This window comes from Phalaenopsis equestris, unplaced genomic scaffold, assembly GCF_001263595.1.
Source record: "Phalaenopsis equestris unplaced genomic scaffold, ASM126359v1 Scaffold212537, whole genome shotgun sequence".
Lineage (NCBI taxonomy): Eukaryota > Viridiplantae > Streptophyta > Magnoliopsida > Asparagales > Orchidaceae > Phalaenopsis > Phalaenopsis equestris.
Window position 1 is genome coordinate 114,546 of NW_018231459.1, and position 18,502 is coordinate 133,047.

General features: G+C 34.7%; 1 protein-coding gene across 6 annotated transcripts in view; it reads left to right on the forward strand.

The window, feature by feature from the left end:
* The window catches only part of LOC110036913, a 116,523-nt gene that overhangs the window by 79,006 nt on the left and 19,015 nt on the right, over nucleotides 1-18,502 (forward strand). For 5 of the 6 annotated variants that reach the window (XM_020741466.1, XM_020741467.1, XM_020741470.1 and 2 more), the window contains 5 exons: nucleotides 2,574-2,669; nucleotides 2,812-3,041; nucleotides 3,286-6,788; nucleotides 6,931-7,007; nucleotides 7,302-7,385. In XM_020741466.1, coding sequence (XP_020597125.1) covers nucleotides 2,574-2,669; nucleotides 2,812-3,041; nucleotides 3,286-6,788; nucleotides 6,931-7,007; nucleotides 7,302-7,385 — 3,990 coding nt within the window. The remainder of the gene's footprint in view (nucleotides 1-2,573; nucleotides 2,670-2,811; nucleotides 3,042-3,285; nucleotides 6,789-6,930; nucleotides 7,008-7,301; nucleotides 7,386-18,502) is intronic. The other variant, XM_020741469.1, reaches the window with a different exon arrangement.

Genomic DNA, 18,502 nt, shown 5'->3' on the forward strand with positions numbered 1-18,502 from the left:
TATTGTCCACATCTCCTTCCAGATCTGAATCTATGAATCCCTGTAGACTGATCCTTATATTTCCACAACAAAGTGTTATGTTAACTGATCATCTCCAATACCTGAGAATTCACTTTACTGCCTCCAAATGATGTTTGCTTGGATTGCCCATGTAGCTGCTGACTACTTTCACTGCATATGCAATAACTAGCCTAGTACAAATTATCACATACAACAAACTTCCAAGTATTAAAGATTCTCTTCATCCGTGCTTTCTCTGCTTCAGAGTTTGACGATAGCTCCTTAGATAATTTGAAGTGACTATCTAAGGGACTGCTAATTGGTTTCGCCTCACTCACGTTGAAACTCTGTAGGATCTTTTTAACATAACCGACGCTAATTTAGATTCAGAATACTTTCAGTTTTTTCTGACGTTAAAATGGGCGCCACTAATTTACTTTGCTTCATTATTAATGTTGGATTTTAACGTGTCCGCATTAGCGTTGAAAACAACTATCGCTAAAAAATACTGTCGAACAGGCAAGCGACGCTGGTGTAACGATGCAATAGCGTCAAAGAAGACCGACACTGATTAGCATCGAACAAGTTCAATGCTAACCAACGTTGGTCTTCTTTGACGCTATTGTGTCGTTTTAGCGGCAACTTATATCATTGGATGATTGTAGGTTTTAGTGTCATAATGTTCTGATGCTAATCCGATGCTAATCTGTAAGAAACAAAAAAATTCAACAAATGATTAGATTTCCACATACTTGCACATAACAAACATAATCAACATATTATGATTTTTATCTATCATCACAAATCATAAAAGAAATCTTCAATTTACGCATAAAGATACCAAATCAAATTAAATATAATTTGATTAAAGTGCTTAAATTTTACAACACAAGAAATTGAAAGTTTGTAAAATATTGAAATGAAAAAAAACTTAAAATCTGCTCCTATATCGGGGTAACATCAACAAACACAGAAAAAAATCTGATCTTCATTCTCATCATCATCCTGCTCTTCCTCCTCAACCGGGCGCATGTGCCGCTTGCTCTGGCGATTAAAACTCTTCGTCAGGAGTGCTAGGCTATCTGCAACAAGCTGTTGGCCTTCACGCACCTGTTGGACCTCTTCATTCATCATCATTACACGCATGACAAGCTCCTCATTCTGAGCCTGTAATGAGTTAGGGTCATCCCCATTTGCTCAGGAATGCTTGGCCTTTAAAAGAAAAACATAAAACTAAGTTAAGTGTTGTCGAGTTGAGAATGCTTAGGAGGATGAGTGGCATTACACTTGAGACGAAAACACAAAATGAATATATTTGTGATACGGTTGGTGTATTTCTGGTGGCGGACAAAATTAGTGAGAGTCGTCTTACCTGGTTTGGTCACATTGAACATCGACCATCTGATGATCCAATTTAGATTCATTTTATGTTAAGAAAGACAAAAGTAGACATAAAAAGACTTGGGCATATTGTATAAAAATGATCTTAATTTATTAGAATTAAATGAAAATGACACTTAATTGGATGCAATGGAGAAAAAAGGATTCATGTAGCCAACCCCATTTGTTTAGAAATTAAGTAAATCATTTGAAAAGGTAACGTATGCTTTAATTTAAAATTAAAGTTTAATTTATTTAATTTATATTTATTATTTAATAAAAATGTCATTGTTTAATAGTAATTTAGGTTGAAGAATATTTGAACCTAGAAGATCAAGATTTAGGGAATCGGTGTGACAAGCAAGTAAAGTAAGATGAGTAATTAATTTTTTGTATGTATTAAATGAAGATTTTGTTAAATGAATAACTGCTTTATTAACTGATTTAGATAAATATTTCACTCATATCTTGCATTTTGTTTCTGAGTACGGTCTCTATTTGATTTTAAAAGCTAAATGCCATTTCCTTTAATCTATAGTATCACGCTTCTTATTACGAGTTTGAATTCTCTCATGTGAAAATCTTCTATTTTAAATTCCCTTGCCAAGGAGTCTACAGGAGAAGAAAGTCACTTGTTCTTATGACTTTTACAAGAAAGTATGATGTTGTCGGAGAAGGTTTTCGAGGAACTCACATGGTAGTTTTTAATTTTTATTTGTCCATTCATCCTTTCCCCTCTCTCTTACCTGCATCATGATGTTTTTTGGCATAGCTGGTAAACATTAACACGACCTACAATATAATCAAGTACACTTCTGATTTTATTTTAAGAAAATTAAATATTAGGTAATGCTAGATATTAGGTTGATAATTAGACATATATAACCAAAATGGTATGTCAGAGTTCGACTTGTATGCATTAGTGTGAACTTTTAGTTAGATGCAGCTTGACTATTCTGGTTATTGGGGTAGTTACACATCGATAATGAATTCTGATTCCTTAATGTCATCTGTAATTTTTTTTAGTTCTCTCCTAAGAAAATGTGTTTTCGGCAGCTCCTGTACTGAAAATTTTGATTCTTTCAACATTAGGCTTCGTAACTTATGTAAAGTTGGATATTTGAATTTTTTTGGCTGCATCTCTTTCCCAACTTAATATATATTTCAATATCCTCTTTTGATGTTTACTGTAGGGACCTCATCAATCCATTCACCGGTCTCGTATTGCTTTGAAATACATCTTATTGGGCTTGTCAGGACAAGTAGATGATATATTAGCGAAGTATAAGGTCTGTAAACACTTGCACTAGAATCTAAGATTGTATGAACAATTTATTTGACATCTTAGCTCTTTACTTTGCGGCATTTCTGTCACTAATTGTCATATTATTCTATCTGGACTCAGAACTTACTTCCTTTGTCCATTTTCAGGAACATAAACACAAACTTCTTTTTATCATTGAAATGCTAGAACCCTTTCTTGATCCTGCCGTATTGTCTATGAATAATTCTAAACTTTCTGGAGATGTATCTATTATCTTTTTGGAAAAGCAAGATAATAATTGCTTTTTCGCACTTAATATTATCCGTGCAGCTGTGAGAAGGCCTACCGTTCTTCCCTCCTTGGAATCTGAATGGAGACGTGGATCTGTTGCTTCAAGGTATGTTCAACACCCCTAACCTCTACTTGGTGGACTATTTGTAAGAGCTATTTCTCGGTTTAACTGCTGATTTGCAAATGTTTATGAATCATCTTGAAATCATGACGCTTTCGTTAAGTAGATTAGATTTTTTAGATATATGCTCTACTTCCTTAACCTTATGGAAGTTTATTTCTATTATAGAAAATATTTATGACAATCTTGCGTGATGAAATATTTCTGCTACTCTATTATTCTTTTGCAGTGTGCTTCTTTCCATCCTTGGACCAAATATGCCACTGCCCTTTGATATTGATCGCTTCAAATGTTCTACTGCTGAAGTTGTTGACTCGGGGTTATTTAAAGGGCCATCAAGCTCTTCTTCTGTTTCCCCAAATGTACATATTTCCAAATTCAGTAATTGCAGTGATGTAGATGGAAAGGTTGATGGAGCTGATACTATTAAATTGGATGTCCTTGAAGAGTCAGGATTTTTATTTGCTCCCCAAGGATTGAAAAACACACCCTTGATGAACTTCTCTAAACATTATACAGGAGGTTCTAGAGGGAATGAAGATAAAAATATTGAAAATTGGACGTTGATGGACAACTTTAAGTTGGAGGGTGGGTTCTTTTGTGATTACTTAAATATGAAAGTGGATTATCTAAAACTGGCAAATCTCGATGACTGTGAGCTCAGAGCTGCTGAGTTTCAACAGCTAGGGCTAGATTTATGTTCGCAGGGTGATGTTACTGCAGAAGGCTATGATGCTGCAATAGATGCTTTTATATTAGCTGCTGAATGTTATATCAATCCTTATTTTATGTTATCTGTCACGCCCAATTCTAAGCTTTCTGAACACTTGAATTTTATCAAATCTCTGATGAACCAAAGCAACAGCATTATGAAACTCAAAAAAGACTTCCTGAAAACTGCAACTGATTTGGAGATTATTTCTCATCTTGAAAGAAAGCGAGACAAAACTGTTATAGAGATTCTAGTTCAGGCTGCCAGTGTGAACAAGGAACACATTTTAAGGCAATCAAAGTCTTGTCCAGATGATATTGTGCACAGACAACAGGACTTAAACATACTCCCCCTTGATCTTAAGGCTGTTGATGCAGTGACATTACTTAGGCAAAATCAGAGTTTATTGCTTGAGTTTGTGATTCAGCAATTGCAAAGAGAGCAACATTTGTTACATGATGTTCTCCTCCAGGCTTTGTTGTTTCTTTTGCAGTCTGCAACGGAGCTTTTGTGCCCTCCCGAGGCTGTGGTAGACATAATTCTGTTTTCTGCCGAGAACCTTAGCTTGCTTCTCATGTCTCTGTATAGTAAAGTTGAAAAAGAACCTTCACATTTTGATTTGGAAAAGTTGCATGGGCTGCACAGGCGCTGGTTGCTTCTTGAAAGATTAGTTATAGCATCATCTGGAAGTAATAATGATTTAATGTCTAGAAATGTTACCTATGGCCAAAAAAAAACTCAATATAGAAGTTTAATTCCACTTTCATCATGGATAAACATGATATCGAAGTTTTCAAATGCAAGTCCTATTTGTCGTTTCCTTGGGTGGATGGCTGTGTCCTGTTATGCGAAACAATTTCTGAAAGGACATATGTTCTTTGCCTCAGATCTGTCACAACTTACTTCGCTGCTTACTGTTTTTGCTGATGAACTTGCATTTGTGGATAATACATTACAGCTGAAAGTAGAAGAATCAACACATTTCAAGCAGTCTGAAGCCTTTGCACATTTGCAAGCTGAGAGCCAATGCACACATTCAAATACCTCAGAACAAAGGGATTCTTTTCACTTGCTTTATCCTTCTCTGCATAAATTTTTTCCTAACATGAGCAGGCAATTTAGAACTTTTGGAGAGAGAATTTTAGAGGCTGTTGGCTTACAACTTAAATGTCTTCCTTCCAGTTCCACTCCCGAAATACTTCGTTGGTTTTCTGATTTATGCATATGTCCATATTCTGTAGCAATAAAAATTCAAGATCTAACCACTGCAAGCTCTTTTGATTGTTTGAAAGGATATACTGCTACAAATGCTAAAGGGGTAGTCCTTTACCTATTGGAATCTCTGGTTACTGTGCATATGAAATCAATGCTTCCTGAGATGACTAGGGTAGCACGGATATTGATATCACTTTGCAAAACCTCATATTGTGATGTGGCATTTCTTGATTCTGTACTTCGTCTTCTGAGGCCTCTTATTTCGTTCTCTCTAAAAAGGCTCAATCTCGATGAAAAGCTATTGGCTGATGCTGCATCTTCTAAGGATTTTGAATTATTAAATTTTGAAGAACTATTTGATAGTATCAAAAACAAGAGAGACTTGCAGGATGGTTCTGGTGAGGATAAATTTCAAGGATCATTGATGATCTTTATTTTGGGTACTCTCTTTCCTGATTTGTCCTTGAAGAGGAAGATTGATATTTTGCAGTCGTTGTTGCTGTGGGTTGGCTTTACTTCAGAGCAGACCACCTCGTTCTATAATTACCTCTGTGCTTTCAAGAAGGTCTTTGATAGCTGTGAAATGTTATTGGAGCAACAGTTAGAGCAGTATGGATTTCTTTTACCCTATGAGGGACTACATCTAGTGGGACCACGTGAAACTGTAAGCCTTCAAGGCAAGGCAGACCTATCTTCTCCTTTTTCTGATAATGGAGATCAGAGAGTCACAGAACAGCCTGCACATGAGTTTAACAGTAGTGATACTCTTGCAGACCTCCCAGATCTAGAAATCCATTACATATCGAATGAAGAAATGAAAGAATTCCTGGAAGTGTTGGAAGCATTAGTTCTGAAGCTTATTCCAGAAATTGAGAAGAGCTGGAAACTGCATCATAAGTTGGCAAACCAACTCACAGTGAAGATAGCACGATGTTTCTTGTTATGTAGCTGCTTGAAATTTGTTTGTATATCAGGTTTTATCACAAATTATTGTAATGGTGGAAGCCTGTCTGACCATGACCTTCCTGATATTTGGAAGAATGGTCTGCAAGGCTTTACAAAAGCCATATTAGCTATTCAGGAAAATGAATGCTGGCAAACAACATCTGCCATGCTGGACTTTCTTTTCAGGTTGCCGCAAACCATCTCTCTTGACCATGGTCTCTGTAATATATGCTCAGCAATAAAGTTTTTTTGCCTTCGTGCTCCAATGATATCATGGAGATTGCAGACAGATAAATGGCTGACCTATTTATTTGTGAGGGGTATGGGAAATATTGATGCATTGGATGATTCCTTGGTTGATTTGTTTAGTACAATGCTTTCTCATGCTGAACCTGAACAACGAGCTGTTGCACTGCACCACCTTGGAGTAATGGTTGGGTTAGACACCTATGATGGAGCAGCCATGCTATCATGTAAATTTCGTTCAAATTTGTGTGGGTCTGAACCAGCTACATCTCTTCCCGAGTCATTCATTTCCACTTTGGTTTCAAATACATGGGATAGGGTGGCAGCCTTAGTTTTGTCCGAACCTTCTATGATATTAAGATTACATGCAATGGCACTCTTGTCCGGTTATGTTCCCTTTGTGATGCGTCCACAGTTGCAGTCATTTTTTATTTCAGCGAGTAATATCTTGCAGTGTATGGGAAAGCTTACCCCCTTAATGGAGGAAGGCCATTTAACGCGTCTTTCTTTAAGACTTCTTGCAAATGCATGCCTATACTCTCCTGCTGAGGATATAGCATTGCTACCTGAAACTATTTGGAGAAATATGGAGCAGATAGGAACTTCCAGAACAGGTAACTCTGCTTAGACCTTAAAGCACCATTTACATAGTATTTGATAGTTTCATTAGGTGAATTTGTTGGAAGATTATTTAGTGGGTGTTGGAATATCTTGATTAGCTTGGTTTGCAGTTAATGAACCTCAATTTCTCTGTAGGATGGCTTGATGATGCAGAGAAGAACGTATGTTTGGCTTTGTGCAGGCTTCAAACTGAGTTAGTTGGTGGAAAAGTGGTTTGTTCCTTGTTTTATTTGACCTTGCTATAATTGCTATTTTTAATGATACTGTACAATTGTTAGCGAAACACAAATTGCATTTCATTTATCTAAGTTGTGTCTGGTTATCTTTCATAACTGTGGGTATGATTTTCTTTCTTCATTTGCAGAAGTTTTTTTTAACCTGGAATGCTATTTTATATATTCTTCTTGTTTACTTTGTATTTAAGGCTCTCTAAAGCATTTTGGCTAACCCTCGTTTTTACCTTTAACGGCTATTTTTGAGATTAGGATTTTTTAATTTTGTTGAAGGCTCTCAAGGAAGCATTGTCAGCCACTTCAACTACGAGGTTAGGTGATGCTAATTTTCAAAGTGTTCGGGAGTCGATTTTTGAGGTGAGCTCTTCTTCATGCCCTGTGACTCATTGATTGTTGAACCAGATGCACAAAAGCATGTATTTGTAATGTGTATGCTCTATGTTTATTCTATTGGGATATGATGACCGAAGCAAAATTAATTCTCATGTTTTCGATGCCCTCTAAATCAATTTTCTATACATGAATAAACATTAATAATTGATTCTGAAGTTACTTACATTCCTCATGTCAATCACGAAGGACGGAAATCAGACAGCTAAATTAAGAGTTTTCTATAAGTAGGAGTTTTCTTATTTCCATTATCTTTATTCTGATTTATTTCCCTTTTAGCTGAATATTTAGATTAGGAATATGCATTATTAAGTTAACTAAAATAGATTATAGACACTTTATTTTGTACCTAAAATTGATTGTAAGATTGTTATTTAATGGAATGAAAGCAAAGGAAAAAGGAGATTGAGCCTATTCAGATTTCAGCCTATTTTTATCAAAACTTTGACATGGTATCAGAGCCAAGTTTTTCCTCTAACCACCGGTAATTATTGGAGGAACGTCTAGACTCCCTTTCCGCCAACCTTCCAGCGGGAAGGGCGGAACTATTTCTTTGTCTTGATTCTCGTTTGTCTGATTTGTCTAAAATCCGGCACCACAACTATGCCTTTCGCCGGAGTGGACGATCCCGCCGCAGGAGACGACGAAGTCACTGATAGCGAGGAAATTATCGGCATCAGTGACCACATTCATTGACACTCTTGGGCGTCGACAATCTCAGGCTTTAGTCGCTCGGGCTTGGGCACTCTCAGGCTTCGGCACTCTTCGACACTCTCAGGCTTCGACATCTTAGGCTTCGGCAATCTCAGGCTTCGGCACCTCAGGCTTCGGCAATCTCAGGCTTCGGCACCTCAGGCTTCGGTTCGGCAATCTCAGGCTTCGGCACAGGCTTCGGCAATCTCAGGCTTCGGCACTCTCAGGCTTTGACACTCTCGGCTTCGACAGCTTGAGGATTTTTAGTTCCGACAATGTTATCAGCTTCTTGTTAGTAAATTGATGTTTCCTGATCAGTCAGCATCAATTTGAGGGGGGATGTCAATCAGAAAGAACGGAAATCAGGGAATTGTAATTTCTCTATCAGAGTCGCTTGAATTTGTCAGCCGATTTTTTTTTAGAATTTTGAAAATATATTTAGTTTAATATGTATATAATTTTGATTTTGAAAAATGAGACCGAACATATCTCATATATTTAATAGTTTATATAGTTAATCACAATACCACAAGTGATATATCATTTCGAAAGATAAGTGTATCACTTGTTGGTATGCTTAACTATAAAATTAAAAAATTTATGGCTCTATTTTGGTTTGCGAAATTTATGACCGATAATTTCTCTATCTAATATAAAGATTAGACAGAGCTTAGATTATCTGGGTTACTAATTCTCTTATAGAGGCAAACCCCTATAGTTAATTACATCCTGGACAACCGAAGTCACCTAATAAAACTCTTGATTAAGATCAGGGGTTTCGTCTTCAAGAATTCAAAGTTTAGTAGTCACGATTGCTTATAGGAATATCAAATGGGAAAGTCTCAATGTGAAACAGTTATTTTCAGAATCTAAAAGAGTGAGTATATGTCGAAGATATCGAGAAAACCACATTGACATCTCAAATATTCTTATGGTTTGGCTTTATATCATTGAAAGGGAAGTTATTTAATATTTTAGTCCTGCAATTTATTTAGAAATTTGAGACTTATATTTGTACAATATACAATCATGCAAATGGCCCAAGAAGATAGGAAGATTTATGTCATACCGAACAATGACTTTGGAACCCTAAAAAGAGTTTAGGACTTATATCCGTATGATATACGATCATGCGAAAGCCTAAACGATAGAGTGAGGATTTATGTCGTGTCAGACGAATAACCTCAAAGTCCTAAATATTGTTATGTAAGACTATGGAAAATTCAGTTGAGATTGTCCTTAGCTTCGTGTTGTGGTCTCGATTGTCGCCATGAGGTTGACCGCTTCTCGACCACGTTGTTGCCTTCTTTAGTGAAATGAGGAGAGAAGAGAGAAACTACATAGAACGGTCTATCCTAAGTTCTTGTTGTTATTTAATGTAATCTTCAATTATGTGTGTAATGTTTCTATTTTTGTATGTAGCGTTGTGGTTTTTAAGATTTTCAATAACTGATATCAGAGAGAAATGGTCCACAAGTCTTTCAAAATACCGGTTAGAGCCACCAACAACTTAAAGAATGAAAATGGCAACTATCAATCAGTTATTGGCTATTATCAGTTCCAGCTCTAAACCTTCATGTATCATTAGGTTAGGCGGGGTGGTACTATTCTATCAGCACGAATATTGTGTTATACATCATTGCGGAAAACCCTCATACCTTCCAACTTATAGGCCAATCCGATAAACAGAGGAAAATTTGTTGTTCAAATAACGTAAACAATGGGAATGAATTCCCTCACACAATGTTTGGATCGTCTCACATGAATCATATATATTTATATTTAAACTAAAGAGTAAACAGCATGTCATTTTTTAATTAAAACCATAAGGCAGCTAGCAACCTTATCGTGATTCCAAGGATTTAAACAATGAACAAGCAAATATGAATGTCTTATGTGTGGATGTATAACAAACATAAAAGTATCCCAATAATTTCTTAACACAAACCACCTCAAAGTTTAGTATAGGACACAAATTTTCAGGCATTAGAAATATAAAAACATAAGGATTGGATGTATCTGCATATAAATATTATAATTTAAATGTTGCATATGTAAATACTAAAGAATTGTGTGCTATGTATATAATTCTCCCATAAGTAAAGGAAGCATCGACAGTCTCAAATGTTATCCAATCTTCTTTTCGAAGACAATTGAGGTTTTATAAAATTCTCTAGAGGAATTTACATACATAACTTCTCACAATTCTTAAGCATTTACCTGTCTAACATCCAAACTTTCATTTATACATCCATGTCATTCAATTCCTGTGTATTTACATTTCTAACTTCCCAAACGTCAATTTCTACATGCATATCAACTGAATTCTGCATGAGGAAGTTTCTTTTTTTTTACTTTTCAAAAGTTGTGGTAGTATATATTTGGTGATATGAAAGATTTGGGTGGTATAAATGTGAAAAGTAAAATTCAGCTGTTAGATATGTAAATTCATAATAATTGGATGGTATGTTCGCAAATACTGATCTTTTTTTTTTTGCTAAAAAATTGCTAAGAAATATGACTAAAAAATTAACAATAAGATCAATAGAATGAAGAGAATCTAAAAGGTCTGTGATTAATCAAATGAACTGAGGTGTAAGAAAATGCAATCCAAACAGGAGCAGTTGGAAGTTCCTATTAAACTTTAACAGTCCATTTCAACATTCAATGTTATAGGATCTACAAAAGAACAATCTTGTGTGTTCACCCTCGAGCTTAACTCTTATAAAAATATGCTCAAATTCAAAAGAACGAAGAACTTTCTAATGCCATAAAACTCAGACCATTTCACGTTCCAAAAACCAATCATGCTTTGCGAACTATAACACAGCTCTTTACATCAAAACGACGGTCTGTCACAATAAACAAAAGATCCTTCCCACCAATTAAAACCAACTCCAAGAGCCAAGACAGACTAAATAATAATTGAATCATATGTAAATACATCCAAATTACAAAAATCTGAATTTATTCAACAAATTTTCAAGGTTATGCATCTAAATATGCCAAACTCTAATGGATTAAAGGATTTATAGCTTCACATTTTAATTCAGATGCTAAATATGTAAATATTCCCGAATTTAAAGTGTTATGCATGTAAATATTTAAGAATTAAAAGATTTGTAGCTTGCTTTTAAATTTCAGGTGTTTGATATGTAAAATAAGGTTTCAATAGTAAGTATGTATTAAAAACTTTATGCATTATTTATAAATATATAACAATCTGCCAACACACAAATACTTCGTCTTCTATACATGAATATTTAAACATTGAATCGTATGTATATAACCTTTTTTAAAAATTTGGCGTCGTATACATAGAATAAAAAGGATTTAAGAATTGTAGGTATGCATATAAGCTTCTCCAAATGCCAAAATGACAGTAATACAAGATAATGAATAATTTGCACAATCTCAGGTTTTGAACACTGCAATTATGAAATTATAAGAACATCGATATATAATTCCTTAATTTATATATAAACCGAGAAATGATAATAAAAAGTAAGGTAACTTCGATTCATTCTGTCTCTTGCCTTTTCATTTTTTTAGCCAATCAAGAGTAACTTATGAAGAAATTCTGCCAAGAGAGAATGAAGTGTGCAGTTGAAGGTTAGAGAGCTTGGGTTATGAATTATGGCTGCTTTTTTTCTTTCCAACATGACTTAAAGCTGCTGTTACAAGGTTTTTCAGAGATTTCTTGCGGCTTAATTAATAATGAATGAAGGAAATCGAACGCACAATGCTTCAAGACAGCAGAAGTTGAGCAGGAAAAGAAAGAGTCCTCTCCTTTAAAGCTGCCCTTAAAGGGGTATTCACAACTCAGACGATTGAAAGTAGAAGGCAGAAATTCCTTGGGCGCAAATCCAAGAACATAAGGAAACTCACAAAGGAAAATGAGAGGGATTACCCATTCATATGCAAAAAAATAAGATCTTACCATTTCCGTTTGGATTCAAAAAGAACCCTTCATATTTTCACGGTTCGTCCATCATCCCTCAGCAAAGATGTCTCAAAATTATTAAGAAACAAATCTCATACATTCATTAGCTAAGTGAACAAGAAATCGATTCATAACCCAAGCCAATCAAACCAAATTTCAGAGGAAAAAAGAAAATAATTCCTCTTATTTAAATCAAGAACAAGGAAATACTTCTTATTTCATGAGATACTTCACACATAAACCAAAGAAGAAGGTGAAATAATACGATTCTTACCTCCAAAGCCTTGCTCCATTTAAGGTGGTCTTACATCCGTCCTAAGGTAATGCGGAATCGGAAATCATACTCCATTTAAGGTGGCTTTACTCGCCCTCTCAATTTAATTTTTTAACCATTACAATAGGAAGGAAAACCTTACTCCATTTAAGGTGGCCTTGTTCCTCTTCCTCTCAATTTAATTTTTTAACCATTACAATAGGAAGGAAAACCTTACTCCATTTAAGGTTATCTTACATCCGTTCTAAGGTAATGCGGAATCGGAAACTGCACTCCATTTAAGGCGGTCTTACTCCTCATCCTCTCAATCTGATTTTTTAACCATTACAATAGAAAGGAAAACCTTATTCATTTAAGGTGGTCTTACATCTGTCTTAAGGTAACGCGGAATCGAAAATCGCACTTCATTTAAGGTGGCCTTACTCATCCTCTCAATTTGATTTTTTAACCATTACAATAGGAAGAAAATTCTTACTCCATTTAAGATGATCTTATATCCATCCTAAGGTAGCGCGGAATCGGAGACCGTACTCTATTTAAGGTGTTTTCCCTCTCAACATTAATTTTCTGTGTATTTGTGGAAAATTTTGAAACTTGTGGAAATTTATGAAATTCATGGAAATTGTGGAAAATTTATAGGATTTGGTGGAGATTGCAAGATTTGTGGGAGCTATGGAATTTTTTTTGAAAGTTCTGTGAGAATTATGAAATTTGTGGAAATTGTGAAATTTGTGAAAACTTGTGGAATTTTTAGAAATTTATGAAAGTGGTGGAAATTTATGGGGGTTTGTGGAAGTTTGTGGAATTGTGGGATGTTATGAATTTTATGAAGTTTAGTGGGGATTATGAAATTTGTGAAAATTTGTAGTTTGTGGAAATTTGGTTTATGAAATTTGTGGAAGTTGTTGAATTTATCTGTAAGAAGGAATCAAATTCAGAAAGAATGTCATGGGACTCACATCCAACTCAAGAGCTGATTGAAGAAATGTCTGTGTGAAAAGTGATGCAGTTCCATATCAATAGAACCAGCGAAACGTCATCCCCACAGGACAAAAGACTAGGGAGAGTGCGGTTCAATATAGATAGAGCCAGCTAACCTATTCCGCGCAAGACTAGGACCCGGAGTTTCTTAGCATCTTCTATCTTTTGTATTTCCTATATTTAGAATTTTATATTGTTGGTAATTTTTTATTTTTATTTCTTTTTTTTCTAGCATGGGAATTTTAATGCTATCCTGATTTGGTGGCCTTCTACTATTTATCTTGTAAATAATTTTTATGAAATTAAAGATTAATTATTTTTTTCTTCCAAAAAATACATGGTATAAAAGTCGTGACTATCACTACGGTTGAGGCAGCGCAGTTTCTCCGACCTCATTTTTTCATTTGAGATTTTTATCTTCTTTCATCGACATCTTCAGGTAAGTGTAGAGAAGGGGAAAAGATGAATCTCGTCATAGCTTCCTCATTATTTTATCATTGAGAGTTTTGTATTTGCTTCCACATCAAGTGCCTTGGGTCTGCCACAACATTGAGGATTTCAGCTTCTTCTTCACTGAAGCCTTCTCAACCGACTTCTTCTCTACTATAGTTTCTAAGTGCTGAAATAACTCGCGACCCAAATAAACTCGTGTTTCTGTCTCATCCTCTTCTCTCTTCAATTGATGTCGTAAAGTTGGTTGTAGTCGGCGCCCAAAGAAATTCTCCCATTTATACTAGTTCTAGTAATTTTGAAACCATTTCATCCCATTTTACAACTCATCTTATGCCTATATTTGTTGATTGTTATTTACTGAAACTTTCCCCTTACCTCATTGTTATAAAACTTAGCGGGCACAATTATCTTGAGTGGGCACAATTCGTAAAATTGGGCATTTAATTTGTGAAATTTCAAAACCTACTGTTTGTGACCCTAATTTGATAAAATGGTAGTCTTAAATCTCTCTTATCATTCCTTGGCTTATAAACTGCATGGAACATGTCATTAGCAAGCTACACTTAATTCTTCCCACTGTTGAAGGTATTTGAGAGGTCGTTTAAGATTTTTATTCGAATCTGAAGAATTCTTCCCAAAATTTTAAGTTGAAAACTGAAATTTGGAAATCAAAGCAGTATGACCATGATGTTATTGTTTATTACAGTGAGTTGATAATAGTATGAAAGGAGCCTGATCAATCTTATGACAATGTTTGTGAGAATTCGAAAGACTATAATCACCTTAAGAAGAGAGGAATATGGAAAGGGTTACATGTTTTTAGCTAACCTTAATCGGAGTATAGACCTGTGGTCTCATTCTCGCTAGAAAACATTATCTTCTATCGTAGTTCTTTGAGGTTAGACATGAAGAGCCAAGAAGAAAAATTATGTTGTGCAACACTGAAACTCTATTTAACACTGAATATGAGAACTCAACTCTTATGTCTAAAAATATTGATATTGAGAAAGAAGGGCATAATAAGCCATAGTGCGAGCATTGCAAAAAATCATGACATACGAATGATATGTGTTTGAAGTTTTATGATAAACCTACAAATTAGAAATCAAAATCCAAAAGAGATGGCCGAGTTTATTGAACCACCAAAGAAACTATGAAGCCTTATATAAACTTCGATGCAATCAATTTCACAATGGAACTATTATAGCATCTGCAAAATTATTTTAATATTTTAAAAAAATTTTTTAACTCTCTAGCCAATGCATTGTTAGGTGTTATTCTTAATTCTTTTAATTATTGGATTATTGATTTTGGTGCAATTGATCATATGATTGGTTTATCTAAATTGTTCATATCTTATAGACCTTGTGCAAACAATAAAAATGTTGAAATTGTTAATGGTTTGCTCTCGATAATTGTTGAATAGAAACTGTCAGACTTACTCTGTTGTTAACTGTTCACGATGTGCTCTATTTCCCAATTTAGCTTGTAATTATTTTCCATTAGTAAATTTGCGTTGATCATTGGTGTAAAGTTAGTTTTTACTGTTGTTGTGAGTTGCAAGAATTGATCCATGGGAGAATGATTGACAGTATTAAGGAAAAATTATTTTGAAGAGGGATTTGATTCGAATAGATAATGTCAAAGTACTTATTTAAATTAAGTTTTGTTTCTAAAGGCAATGGTATTATGTCATGACATATAAGTTAAATCATCCTAATTTTTAGTATTTAAAATATTTGTTTAACAATTTATTTCAAAATAAAAATTTGTCATTTTGCTAAATATTTTTGTGTGTGTTTTCCTCAAATTTTAAAATCAACATTTATTCTGATTCATAGTGATATATAGGCTTTTTGTGAAACTTGTATTATTGGAAAAATGATTTGTGCCTTTTCATAATGACCACATAAGATTAAGTTGAATTTATTTAATCAAAGAAAAATACGAAGTGGGAATAATTTTAAAAATCTTTTACACAATGCTACAAACAAAATTTAATAAAATTATTTAAATATTATGAAGTGATAAGGACTGAGAATATTTCAAAAATATTATTGGTCAATCTGTTTCAAAAAATGAATAATTTTTCAAAGCTCTTGTATCGACACTCTATAACAAAATGGTATGACTGACAGAAAAATAAACATTTTTTTGAAATAGCTTAGACATTGTTGTTTGCTAATCTTGTATCAAATTATTTTCTGGGTGAAACTCTCTCACACTTACATTTTTGTCGCTTGTAGTTAATCCCGAGTAGCCCCAACAACAGTTGGATATAAAAAATGCATCATCAATGGGAACTTGGAGGAAGAAGTGTATATTGATGCACCTCCAGGATTTAGTGAGAAGGTCGTGACAAAGGTGTGTAAACTAAAATTGTCTTTATGCAGGTTAAGGTAGTCAATGAAAGCATAGTTTGAGAAATTTATTCTATTTTTTAAAGGTCTTGAGTATACTTAATACCGTTCTAGGGCTCCAAAACTGCGTTTAGGATTTGAGTTTTGTGGGGAGGTGATTGTGGAATAGTAAGAGGATGAGAATATGGGCGGTGATGATATCATTTTAGGGCTCCTAAAATGTGCTTAGGAAGTGATTTTTGTGAGGGATGATTGTGGAATAACAAGTTGATGATAATATGGATGTTTGATAAACAATGTTCGACAGCTGATTGGGCTTAAAAAAGCCGGGGAAACGTCTTAACGGCGACATAAGGGTGGCTAGAAAGTTCCGTCACATGTTCCTAAGTAAAATACAGACGCACGGCTTGCAAAAGGAAATGATATAGTACTTCGAGGAATATAAAACATAAAAGTCTCTCTAATTCATAAAAGTAGTAAAATTAAAAAAATCTAAACAGTCACCACGCATATATAAAAATCTTCTAATACGAAATAACCTAATTAGAAAATAGGAAATCAGGAAAGAAAAACGGAAAAAAATATTTTGTAATTTTTATCGGATTGCATCCCGCACAGGATTTCTGCTGACGCCCTCACCTAGCTCCAGAATATCATGAATAGTTCTGCGATTCCACTAGCAATCTCTCTACTCGGCTAAGAGAGGCTTTGTCTTCTTCTCTGAAGTCTTATAAAATTGATCTACCACTACCATAATAAAGTCATCGTTTAGTTGTGTTGGAGACAATTCCACTATAAAATTTATTCTCAAGTCCATTTCATATAACTCTAAAATAAATATATTATTTCATAGCATATCCTGATATAATAAACAATCATCATTTTTTGGCATAATAAGCGTTGGAGCTGCATCTGGGCTAATACTCTCATGAACCAAGTTTCTAACCATCTATGTTACATGTTTTTGTAACTTCTCATACTTGGCTGATCGCATCCCATCACAAAAATTTTGTAATAAAGTCTATAGCATGTTGAATCTCTCTTGATTTTAGTCACCCAGAAAGTAAACTATCAATTAGTACATCTGATAACTCTTTCAACAATGGTTGCTTCATTTTTGGTATCGACTCCTTAGACTCACTAACTTCAAAGACAACCAATGCTAATCCTGTTGGAGTCTATCTCATGGGTACAACATAAATCATTACCATCTCTCTGTCCGCTTCAAGCTGATACTTTAACATCTTCATCCTCTCTAATATCATTGTCCACTTTTCAACTGCTCTCTGCTCAATGAAATATATTATTCTTCTATTTGGGTAATATGATGAAATGTGCCCAAAATTATTTCTCTTCAAGCACTTCTTGGCTGGGATAGATTTGGGAGTATTTATTATATCCATGTTGTCTTCACTCTCAATTAACTTTTCCCGTGACATGTTAGGTTGGAATATTCCACTGGGTGTACTCTTGTTGTCTGATCCTGAGGTTAAACTCTATCTGTAAAGTCTGACGATCACCGGGTGACGTTGCATTTTTATCAATTTTAAAGTTATAGTATGTACATTATGTGGGAACCAATATGGCTGCAGACACAACACATTACAAATAGACGACATTTTTCCTCCCAGTTATCGAAGTATGGCGTTCTGCTCATACTCCACTAGCTCACGCTTCAACATAGGTTTTCTGAACTCATCTGTGTACTCTATTCAGAGATCATTTTTGTTGTAATCGGTGAAATTTCAAGATCACATCATGTTTGTAACATGTTGGTAGTTAGCTGGGTTGTGTTTCCCTTTTCCTTCTAGATTTGGTAGTGGTTTTGCTTTTTTTTTATCACACTAGCGTAGGCGTTTCAATTTTTTCCACATAAAGATGCACTCGTCTTTAGCCTAATGACGACGAGCTTTACTATTTTGTCTGATTGAACGTTTTTGTACTCAAAGACATGTTCCAATGTTTGAATCCACTCGATAAATTCTTCTAAATTCATGTGATAGTCAAAATTAAGTAAATCCATATTTACTCGAATATCCTAACTTCTCTGATGTTTCATGCCAAGTCACTGGGTTATTGGTTTTTCATCACTTGAATCTTCCTAATGAAAAGGATTCTCTTCCTCTCGATTTGGCTAGTTACTGTTATAGCTATATATGATATCATCAGATTGTCTCCTCTCAAAGGCAGTACGCTGATATTATGTTTGAAGGATTTTTCATTGCATATCCTTGACAGTAAATTCTTAAACACTTTAATGAGTGTTTTTCCTTGGCGGCATGACTTTCTTTTCTCCTGATCCGGTTTTTGTCAGATATAGGATTGCAAATCAAATTTTGCCTGGAGCTTAGGTTTTGGTGGTAGGTATCGGGGGTTGGGG